This window comes from Eptesicus fuscus, chromosome 5 (assembly GCF_027574615.1).
Source record: "Eptesicus fuscus isolate TK198812 chromosome 5, DD_ASM_mEF_20220401, whole genome shotgun sequence".
Taxonomy (NCBI): Eukaryota; Metazoa; Chordata; class Mammalia; order Chiroptera; family Vespertilionidae; genus Eptesicus; species Eptesicus fuscus.
This window is the reverse complement of record NC_072477.1, coordinates 7,867,922-7,878,951: the sequence shown is the minus strand read 5'-3', so window position 1 is coordinate 7,878,951 and position 11,030 is coordinate 7,867,922. Positions and strand designations below refer to the sequence as shown.

General features: G+C 54.8%; 1 protein-coding gene across 2 annotated transcripts; it reads left to right on the top strand.

Moving 5' to 3' along the window:
• The first annotated feature begins 593 nt into the window (after positions 1-593).
• CCDC197 (coiled-coil domain containing 197) lies at positions 594-10,161 on the top strand. Of its 2 annotated transcripts, none has more exons than XM_028136876.2 (8): positions 594-678; positions 1,358-1,598; positions 3,089-3,171; positions 3,890-4,080; positions 5,501-5,611; positions 6,477-6,596; positions 6,820-6,936; positions 9,912-10,161. In XM_028136876.2, exons 2-8 carry the CDS (start codon positions 1,492-1,494, stop codon positions 10,113-10,115), a joined length of 933 nt encoding a protein of 310 aa, XP_027992677.2. In that variant the 5' UTR covers positions 594-678; positions 1,358-1,491; the 3' UTR covers positions 10,116-10,161. The 2 variants fall into 2 exon arrangements, with proteins under 2 accessions (XP_027992677.2, XP_027992678.2); XM_028136877.2 differs by lacking the exon at positions 594-678 and adding an exon at positions 846-954.
• Positions 10,162-11,030: the final 869 nt, after the last annotated feature.

Sequence of the window (11,030 nt, the reverse complement as noted above, 5' to 3'; positions counted from 1 at the left end):
ACCTATGAACCAGGAGGTCACGGTTCGATTCCTGGCCAGGGCACACGCCCAGGTTGTGGGCTCGATCGGCAGGAGGCAGCCGATCAATGATTCTCTCTCATCATTGATGTTTCTATCTCTCTCTCCCTCTCCCTTCCTCTCTAAAATCAATTTTAAAAAAACAATTTTAACCTCTGTTTCCCAATAGTGAGACCTTGGGCAAGTTACTAAACCTCACGGGCCTCAGTCTCCCCACCCGTGGAGTGACGGCTCTACCGGGTGGGTGTGTCGGATTAAGGTAAGCCCTGCAGGGAAGGTGCCCAGCGCTGTGCCGACAGAGGTTAGCCGCTGCCACCACTGGCCGCCTGCCTCGTGTCCAGCCTGAGCGGGCGCACCCTCTGAAGCCAGTCTGACCAGGCCGCGCCCTCAGCAGAAACCCTTCCCTGCCGGTGCCTCCTGGCCTGGCTCATCTGAGCCTCCATGTGCTGAGCTCAGCATCCGTCTCTCCTCCAGCGGAGAGCTCGGGATTGCTCTGGGAAACCTGCAGCCCCCATTGTGACGGACGGCCCACGGGCGGGTGGATCCTGCAACAGGCGGGTCACAAGGACAGAAGGCGGCATTGTGACCTCACGGCCCGGCTGTGGCTTGTGCTCCTGGAGCGGTGAGTGAGCGAGGCCGCTTCCTCCTCCGGGTGCTCAGGTAGGCAGGTCTGATCTGGGGGCTGGAGACGCTGAGCAGGCAGCCCTCACCTCCTCTCCCGGCCCCTCCCCTGCGCGGGGCTGGGCCAGGAGACCCCAATGCATGGCGCCCTAGGGAGACTTTCTTCTCCTTTTGGTCATAACTGGGGGCCAGACTTAGGCGAGCGGCCCAGGAACTCTTTGCAAGGCGGGGTCGAAGCTCCCTGGCAACTAGACCACCTTCCCAGCCAACCATGAGCTTATTCAAAGCGTCTGTCTCGGTCTCCACTCGAACTCGGTCAGCTCTGCATATGCTCAGAGTTTGTGATGTGGGCTAAGAGCACGCCTGGGCGGAGGGATGGGCGGAGGGATGGGTGCGCCTCTCCCTCTGTGGGCAGCGGCTGAGCCAGCCCCGCTCTGACCCTGACCCTGACTGTCCTGGGTGCTGTGGAAACCAGCGCCTGCTGGGAGTCCGGGCATGCTGGTGCCCTCGGGACTTGGCGGTGATGGGGCCGTCCCAGGTCCCGGGTGGCAGGGCCATAGGCTGCTACAGAATGGCATGTTTGGCCCTTCCAGAGCTGGGGTGCAGCTCAAAGACCCCAGGTTTTGGATTTCATGAACCCCGAGTCCAAATCCAGTCCTACTGTGTGTCCTTGAGCTGGTCACCCGACCCCTCCGAGCCTGTTTCCCTTTCTGTGCAGTTGGGAGTGTATCCCGGCCGCCAAGGACTGTCGGGAGCACCGGAAGACCGAAGCTGCTGCCCTGAGTGTGGCCGTCACTTCCTGCCTGGCCCCATGGCCCTCGTCCTCCAGAGCGGCCTGGCGTGGTGAGGGCAATGCCAGCGGCCATGCACACAGGCCAGGCCTGCGGCCGGAGCAGTGCTGGCGACAAGGACAGGTGCCTGCAGGTGCTGTTACAGGAACTCTGCCAGCTCCAGGCCAAGTACGCGTTTTCCCAGGCCCCGCCGGCCCCCAGCCTCGTGCCCAGTGCCCCCTGCCGTGGGCTGAGTGGCTGGGACGGAGCTAAAATGCCAGGCCAGGAAGTGGAGGAGGAGAGTGAGGCCTGGAAGTCGATGGGGAGGGGCAGCCGAGGCGAGGGGGGTGGAGGGGTTGGCTCCCGTCCTTTGACCTGAGACCCTGGGCAAGTCTCAAAGCCCTCTGCAGGCAGGGTGCCCCATCACGGAGGCAGGGCTGTGGGTGCCATCCAGTGCACCTGTTGGCCCCGCCCCTCTGAAATCAGCCTGCGAGGTTGCTGCCTGGCTCTGAGTGGAGACCCTGGGTCCTCGCCTCCCGGGGGGCCCTTCAATTTCAGGCCACCCACAAAGGTCCGGATTAGATGCAAATGGATGTGTCTGAGCAATTTTTAAGGAAGAAAGGTCTAACCCCGTGGTCGGCAAACTGCGGCTCGCGAGCCACATGCGGCTCGTTGGCCCCTTGAGTGTGGCTCTTCCACAAAATCCCACGGCCTGGGCGAGTCTATTTTGAAGAAGTGGCGTTAGAAGAAGTTTAAGTTTAAAAAATTTGGCTCTCAAAAGAAATGTCAATCGTTGTACTGTTGATATTTGGCTCTGTTGACTAATGAGTTTGCCGACCACTGGTCTAACCCTTTCATCAGGTTCTATAAGGGCTTCCCGGCCCCAGAAGGTTTAGCAATGTGGCTCATAGGGCCCCGCGTGCTATTTGCAGGAAAAGACAATTTTTTCCTGCATTTTTTCAGGACTGTGTGGATGAGAAAATGGGGCCTGAGAGGCAGAGTGGCTTGCCATGGGTCACTCTACTGTCACTCAGAGATACCCCCTGCCGGCTCAGCCAGCTGGCTGGGGCAGGCCTACTCTGTCCTCTGCCCTTGACTGCTGACCTTGACTAGGCGCCCAGGGTGGAGACTCATCTTGCTTAGGGGTCCCCTGAGAGTCAGACACAGCTGGACGGCTGCATGTGGCCCTCTCCCCTCTAGGGGATGCTGGGGTTCCTGACCTCAGACTGTGTGCTTATGATGTGCTAGGTCCCCAGGCGAGTCCCAGCCAGCCTGTGGGGGAGGGTCTCTCACGACCCCCATCGCAGATGGCCACAGAGAGGCAAAACACCTGCCAGATCACCACGAATAGGGGCTTAAGCCACCCAGCACCTGCTCAGCCTCCCGGAGAGGCACCGTAGACCCCCAAGCCCCAATATCCCGGCTTCACTCTCCCCGGGGCCCTACCTCACCGCCTGGCCACAGGCATCTCTCTGACCTCGTTGTGGCTCGGTTTGCTCAGCAGTAAAATGGGGTGGAGAGACTGAAGTCAGTGGCCCACTGATGGGGGGAGGAGTGGCCGGCCAGCACCGCTCTGAGCAGGGGACCCCAGAGGGTGGCCCTGCAAGGCGTCAGGAGCTGGGAGCCTCTCAACCACAGCCTCAGGTCTGGCTCACATGGTCTCTGCAATGTCTCCACAGGCAGAGGAAGCTGAAGAGGGAGGTGGAGAAGTACAAGCTTTTTGAAGACTATCTGGTTAAGGTCCTTGAGAAAATCCCCAAGGGTATGTCTGTGGCTTCCTGTGTGTGGCCACTTCCTAGTCTCCACTCACTGAGCCTCGAGCTCATCTCGAGAGGGTGATCCATGCAGGCCGATGCCCGTCTTTGAGGAGGACACAGGTGCTGAGCCAGGGCCCCAGGCCTGCCAGCACCAACCATGTGGCCTGTGGTAGCTTCTCAAGGTCTTGGTTTCTGAATCTGTACAATGGGAACAGCAACAGTTTTGTGGATTAGATGAACACCTCTTTTATAAGCAAGTACCACGGGGCCCGGCATTTAGCTAGCACCCAGTAAATGTGAGCTACTAGACAAGTATTTTGTTTGTCTTTGGTTTGTGTTTAGCTGTTATCAACTAAAATGACACTGACAACTGAATGGGTTTTTGTATTTTGTTTTGTTTTATCCTGATTTATACCAAAATCCACTGTAACAGTGCTGAAAACTTGTTAGGAAAGGGAAGGGGAGACAAACACGTATTTATTTTTATTTTTTATTTTTTTATTTTCAGAGAGGAAGGGAGAGGGAGAGGGAGAGAGAGAGAAACATCAGTGATGAGAGTCATTGATTGGCTGCCTCCTGCACGCCCCCTACTGGGGATTGAGCCCCGCTGGAGTTCTGGGGCAGCAGCAGAAGCCCCATCTACCTTATTAGCGTCACCCACGGAAGGGGCGGGTGAGGGCCAGCTCTCCTGCCCACCATCCCACCACAGCACTGTCTCCACAGGTTACAGTGAAGGGCAGGAGACGGAGGAGGCCCAGGAGGAGGCCCTGGTGGAGGCCCTGGTGGAGCATTATGGGAAGCTCTTCGCCGTCAGCCAGGACATCCAGAAGCATCTGGAGGCCTTCTCCAAGATGAGCCAGGCCGTCCACCAGAGCCTGGAGTCCCTCGAGGAGAGCCATCGAGCTCTAATTCCGGTAACAGCTGCCTGCAGCCCGGCCCGTTGCCACTGGCCCAGAGAGTGGGGGTCCCAGGGCCCCCTTCCCTCCCCACCCCTGAAGCAGGGGTGGGCTGCTGAGAGGCCCTGGGTGGGGCTGTCACTCCAGAGACCTGCTCTGTATCCCTTTCTCTGCCCTTCTGCTGGCTGGCTGGCTTGGGGTATATCTCCTGAGGCTCGGCTTATGCTCACAAGGTCTCCTTTGTGGTAGAAAAGCCACGAGTTCTGGATTCAGACAGCCTGGTGGGGTTCACATTCCAGCTCAGCTTTTCTAGATGCATGACCCTGGGCAAATCTGTACCCACGCTGAGCCTCAGTTTCTTCATCTGTCAAATGGGGGCCATGCAACTTGGCCACTAGGTTGTTGAAAGACACCGAACTCAAACCGTCTCAAAGGGAGTGGCCCCAAGAAGTCCTCTCTCTGTGTGTCCTTCTTGGTTAATCTTGCAATAAAGAGGACTTTCACCAGGAAGGATGGGCATTCCAGGCAGAAGGAACTGCCCGCTCAAAGGCATGGCACGAGTCCTGTGCGTGCTGCAGCGGGGGCCTGGGGACAGAGAGGGGAAGGGGACACCAGCGGGAGAGGGAGGCTGCCAGGTTGATGGACTTCTTGCAAAGGACCATTGGTGATGTTTGCAGCGAGTCTTCCCCCTGGTGGCAGCACTGAAGACCTACACCATTTTGTACCTCTTTCCTTTGGAGAACCAGGGCCCTTCAATGGGTGGCGGGCAGCGCAATAGGCATTTTACACGCTTTATCGCCTTCAAATCTCACCCCAGCACCTCCAGCAGGTGCTTCTCTTCCAAGCGCTGAGCGAGGGCGAGTGAGTGAGAGGAGTGTGTACCTGCAGGGTTGGCTCCTATCTTCTTTAAAAATTGTAGTATTTTGTTCATCGTGAACTTTTTTGCATTAACTTTGATTTTTTTTGAAAAGCATTGCATTAACATATGATTGATCCTCATTGCTGAGGGTATTTTTAATGCCCTCTTGAGGATTAACACCTTAGTTGCGGCCATGCTGTCCTTCCCATTTTCGAGGTGAGGAAACTAAGGCTCAGAGAAGTGAGGACCCTGCGGATGCCCGTGTCTCCCAAACTCCATGGGGCCTGGAGCTGGGACTGTGCTCAGCACAGCGCGGTGGCCGCTCGCAGCCTTGCTCCCCACTGCCCTCCCAGCAGCCCCTTGAGGCCAGGAGGGCACAGACCGATGGCTCTGGGTCTGACGAGGAAAACGGGGTTCTGGGGGCTGAGCTGGGATCCTATCCCCAGGCGGCCTGGACATGCCCTGTGCTGAATCTCCTGGTGCTTCCAATGGCCCCGCCTCCCACCCCATCCTCACTCAGACCGCCCTGGGCAGTGAGCTTCTCGCTGCCCCGAAGTGACCCAGCCCTTCTCACCACAGACCCTCAAGATCCGGCTGTGCCAGCTGCAGAAGAGGTGTCACCGCAGGCAGGAGCAGCAGCGGCAGTCGGGACATGATGTCGCCTTCCAGAAAGACACGGGCAGCTATCATGTGAGTCCAGTCTGCTGGCCCAGGGGCGGGGGCGGGGGTGGAGGCTGCTGTCTCCTCACCCTCAACACACACACACACACACACACACACACACACACACACACACACACACCACTTACCCGCTTGCACTCCATGGTCACTGCTAGCTTTCGAAGGGCTTCTCCAAGGTGGGGCAGGTGTTACTTTACCGGCGGGAAAACTGCAGCCACAGATAATTGGGACCCGGCTCTGCCAAGAACCAGAGCTGGGATCCCCGGCCCAGGCCCAGGGCCCTGCATATGCTGGCTGCTTGATCAGTCCTTCTATCATGCTTATGATGGATAATAATGACGTTTAAATGAGTGGTTGCTGTGCACTGTCTTGGATCGTTACCAGGGAGGGCTTAGCACAAGACCTAACCCAGAATAGGCACTCCGAACTATTGCTCAGTTTTACCCATACCCATTTCACAGATGAGAAAAGTGATGCTCAGGAGAGCAGGTCATGGTCGAAGTTCGTGACCAGGGCCAGGATTTCTGAGCTTAGGCTCTCGAGCTGCTTCTTATTGGCCTTCGGAATGTGAACTAGTTACCCTCCTGACCCCCGCCCCCAGTCCTCGCCCATGAAAAATGCTCGGAACTGTGGCCTTCCGGCCTCAGGGGCTGCTGGGAGGGCGCAGGGATTGAGGCCTGGGGCACAGGGCTGCTCTGGGCACACTCCACCTGGGCAGGTGTGGTCATCGAATGTAGGACCTTCCCAGGCCCCGTAGGACCCTAATTGGGAAGACATGGAAGTTGCGGTCTGTAGGCTGCTGACCTCCAACCCAGGAGCTTGGAGAGGGAGAAGGCTGGCTGCGGGTAAGAGAGCCCCTCCGGGTCTTTTTAAGGTGGGAAGCAAGGCGGCCGCAGCTGATCACCACCCTGGAGGCCTGAAGTCCAGGACGCAGGCGCTGCCCGGAGTGAGGAGCGCTGGGTGCCTCCAGGCCCCTGCCCAGCCCCTGCCCCAGGTGGGGACCACAGACATCTCCAGCCAGGAGGACCCTCAGACCCTGCGGGCGGGAGGGACTGAATAAAGCCCTTTGGGAGTGGGGCACAGACCAGGCTGAGAAGGTGGCTCCTGGCTCCTGACCTGAGGAGCTGGGGCCAGGGGGCCAGGGGGCTAGGGGGCCAGGGGATTCTGGGAGAGGGCTGAGCCGCTGCCTCCGCCTCCTCTTCCCGCTCCTCTTGCAGAGCCAGCTGCTCAACTATATGCAAATGGCCATCGACAACATGGCCCAGCAGTGCTGCTCCTCGGCCCCTGCCGTGCCCAAGAGCATGGGCCTCTTCTCCAAGCTCGACCTGATTCAGGTGACATTCCCTGCTTCCCAGGCTGGCCCCAACCTCAGCCCATTCAGGGTGCATTCGTGGTTAGCCCCCACCACCCCCCCATTAGCCCCTCTCTACACGGCTGCATGGGCTCCTGGTGCCCATGAGGTCTCAGGGTCTCCATTAGTCTCTCAACAAACTTGTGACGAGCACCTGTGGGGTGCAAGGTCGGAGGTGGGTGTCAATAACCCCTGCCCTGCCCGGCCTTTATGTGCAGCCCACCCTGGCACATCACACGCTTACACACACACTCACACACACACACACACACACCGTGTACACACGCATACAGACAGTCACAGGTGCTCTCTGCACACCTAACAATACACATGAAATGTACACTGACACCCGCAAACACACACACCAAAGTGCACACACATGAGGTCACACGTTTACATGTGCGAATGCTGGGAGGGGCATTCCGGTGACTTAAGGGAGCTCTGTGACGAGTCCTCAATTTACACTTAAGACTCTCGGTCAAGTCCATGGACGTTTCCCTTCTCACTGCCCCCAGTAGGACCAAACCCCCATCATTCATAATGCTGATGCTCAGCGACAGAGAACATGTGATCAAATTGGCTCCCACTGACAACAGAGCATATTTTTTTTTAATCACAATATTGTTGGGATGTAATTCAGATATCATAACATTTACCCTTTTAAAGAGCACACTTCAGTGTTTTCAGTATAGAATTGCCCAACCATCATTAGTATCTAATTCCTGAACGTTTTCATCACCCCTCACAATACATGCTGCATCTGGCTTCTTTTACTTCACGTAATGTCTTCAAGTTTCATCCGTACAGGAGCATGAATCAATACTTCATTCCTTTAAGTGACTGAAAATAGTCCATTGTTTGGCTAACCCTCAATTTGTTGAGCCATTCATCAGTTGATAGGTATTTGAGTTATTTTTATTTTTATTTTTTTTACTATTATGAATAATGTTGCTATGAACATTCATGAACATGTTTTCTTGTGGACATGTCTTTTTAATTACTTTGGGTATATACTTAGGAGTGGAATTTGAGTCATGTGATAACTCTGTTTAATAGTTTGAGGAACTGCCATACTGTTTTTGCAAAGTGGCTGCATAATTTTACAACCCTAGGATCCATGTATGAGGCTTCCAATATCCTCATTTCTTCGTCAACACTTGGTATTGTCTGTCTTTTGCAATTTAGCCATCCTAGTGGATGTGAAGTGGTGTCTCATTGTGGTTTTGATTTGCATTTGCATTTTCTTGATGACTAGGAATGTTGAGCATCTTTTCATAAGGTGTTTATTGGCTATTTGTGTATCTTCTTTGGAGAAATATCTGTTCAGATCCTTTGCCCATTTTTAAATTGGATCATTTGTCTTCATTGTTGAGTTGTAAGAATTCTTTACCTAGTCTGGATACAAGTCCCTTCTACAGTATATAATTTGAAAATATTTTCTCTCATTCTATGGATTGTCTTTTCATGTTGATGGTATCCATTGAAGCACAAAAGTTGTTAATTTTTATAAATCCAATTTAGCTATTTTTTCTTTGGTTATGATGCTTTAGGCATCATATCTAAAAAAATAAAAAATAAAAAGAAAGAAAAAAAAAGAAAAACATTGCCTACCTAATCCAAAGTTATAAAGATTTATACCTAAGTTTTTTCTAAGAAGTTTGTAGTTTGTGCTCTATTATTTAGATTTATTATCCATTTTTAATTAATGTTTGTATATGATATAAGATAGGGATCCAATCTCATTCTTTTGCATAAGGATATTTAGTTGTCCTGATGCAATTTGTTGAAAAAATGATTCTTCCCCCATTGACTTGTCTCCTCGCCCTTGCCAGCAATCAATTGCCCATACAGGAGAAGTGCTAGTTCTGGACTCAGTGACCTATTTGTCGGGCCTGATGCCAGTACCGCACTGTCCTGCCTCCTGTAACTTTGTAGGAAGCTTTGAAATCCGCAGGTGCGAGTCATTCAACCATGTTCTTCGTTGAGGTTGTTGGACTCTTCTCACAGGCATGTCTTGCATCTCGAGCGGATGTTTGGTGGCGGGTTTCAGGCCTGGTGTGACAGAGGCCCAGGAGCACCAACAAGGACCTGGCCTTCCCCCCTCCCCCGTCTGCCATCTTCGGGACTGGCTTCGTCCCAGGTCATGACTAGCTTTCCTCACCTGAGGTCGGTTCAGTGGAGACATTCACACAGGGTCCTTAGCTTCTCGGGAGCACAGACAGGCAAGCCCCTTCTCCCATGTTGTCCAGTAGCTGCCGTCAACGGTGAGCGAGCTGGCATCCTGGTCGAGAAGCGCTTGTTTTAAGAACGTCACGGGCAGAAGCAGGGCCCTCTGTGGCAGAGCGCAGAGGCACCATTCATGTTGAAGGCCACATAACTGGCATCCCCCGGGGCTTACCTCCTTTCGGGCTGCAAAATGAATGATGCAATTTTGAAGAAGGGTACATGTGTCTGAATAGTTACAGTGTATTCATGTCACCTTCCCATAAGAAAGTAATGTCGAGGGGTCCCAATGGACTCCTGTACTAATCCCCCCACTTACTTTTAGAGACACCTGCATGCGCTCAGCATTGTGCTAGGTGAAGAGCTGGGGGTGGGGGCAGATAAAGGGTTGCCTGGTCCTCAAGAACTGGATGCCTCTCAGGGAGGGAGGCGAGGGCAGCCAGGGTGTGTTTTATGGAGGAAGCAGTGGTAAGAGGCAGGCAACCACATGCAAGAAGCCACACAAGATCTAGACTCTGAGTCCTCCAGCTCGGCCACCACTGGGCTGTGCAGCTTCAGGCAGGTCACTTAACCTCTCTGAACCTAGGTTTGCTCATCCACCAATTGTCACCGACACCACGTCCTTTCTAGGGCTCCTGTGAAAGCGAAGGGAGATGTGGGCAGATTTTGATGGTGCTTTGGTCCCTGGGAAGTGGTGTCAAGAATAAAGAATGAGAGACTTATTTTTCCTCCTAGAAATTTATATTGGACAAAATGGAGACCGTGAAATTTATCTTACTGCTCATGGAACCCAGAGTGTGCTGGACAGGTGGTAGCCACAAGGACCAGCGATTCAGAAGTCACCCCAGACCCTTCAGAAAATGTCCACCGAGGCAAGCTATCGTCCCAAGGGCCCCCTTTCCCAACACCGAGACCTCGGAGTGCCCCTGCCTGCGCTGACCCGCCGGCGGCCACCAGGCCGGCCAGCATCACGACCATCTCCTGACCTGCTTGGCCTCCTTTTCTCACCACCAGCGCCCTTGAGTCCGGGGGAGCCCGCCTGAGGGCAGTGAGCGGACGGGTGGGGTCCTGGGGCCAGCCGGGATGGGGGTGCTGTTCCCTACACTGGGGGATTGGCAGGGATCATGATGAGGTCTGCCTGGGACCATGGGGAAGAGAGGGGGTTCCTGAGTCAGAGGCAGCAGCCAGGTGGGACGTCCCAGGCTGGAGACCAGCAGCCAGGAGCCAGGACTGCCTTTGCGTAATTGGTGGGTTCACCTGAGACCACGGAGCTCTGCCCGGCTGTCGGCCTGTCTGAGTCACGGAAACTCTTGTAAAGAGCCACCCAGAGCTGTAGGGTGCAGGGGAGCTCGCCTTGCATGCAGCAGACTGGGGAGCACAGTAGACCGAGGGTACTGAATTGCAGTGGGGGTGGGAGGGGCATTTCATCACTGGCCCCAGAATCTGAATACCAAGTCGGTGCCTTCTGCCCCCCCCCGGCCCCCCAGAGATACCAGAAAGGAATGCTATTCTTCGGGAGGCCCTGGCCAGGCCAAGCCCCTCTCGCCTGGTATTCCCACCTGTAAAATTGGGCGAGAGGGTGTCTCAGGAGGCCCCTCTCCAGATTAACATTCTAGGTCAAGGTTGGAAAAGCTGGTCTGCACGGAGGGCGCTCATTTGGTTTTACTGTGTCGCTGGGGTCAAATCATCCTAGCAACCCGCACGCAGCTGTGGAAAGAATTCGGCGCTGGAGGTCTGCCGGTGAGAACCGATGCAGGTAGAAGTTGAAGGTGAAGAGCAGCTGTTGAGCAGTGAACTGCGGTAAAGCAGCAACTGAACTTTCCAAGGGGCATTTCAGAAACGATGCTGCTACTC

What these genes read in the sequence shown, in the direction of transcription:
- CCDC197 (XM_028136876.2), top strand. Translation starts at nt 1,492, where the DNA reads ATGCCAGCGGCCATGCACACAGGCCAGGCCTGCGGCCGGAGCAGTGCT. An exon ending in GCCATCGAGCTCTAATTCCG is followed by an intron (nt 4,081 to 5,500) that starts GTAACAGCTGCC and finishes TTCTCACCACAG; the next exon opens with ACCCTCAAGATCCGGCTGTG. An exon ending in AAGACACGGGCAGCTATCAT is followed by an intron (nt 5,612 to 6,476) that starts GTGAGTCCAGTC and finishes GGTCTTTTTAAG; the next exon opens with GTGGGAAGCAAGGCGGCCGC.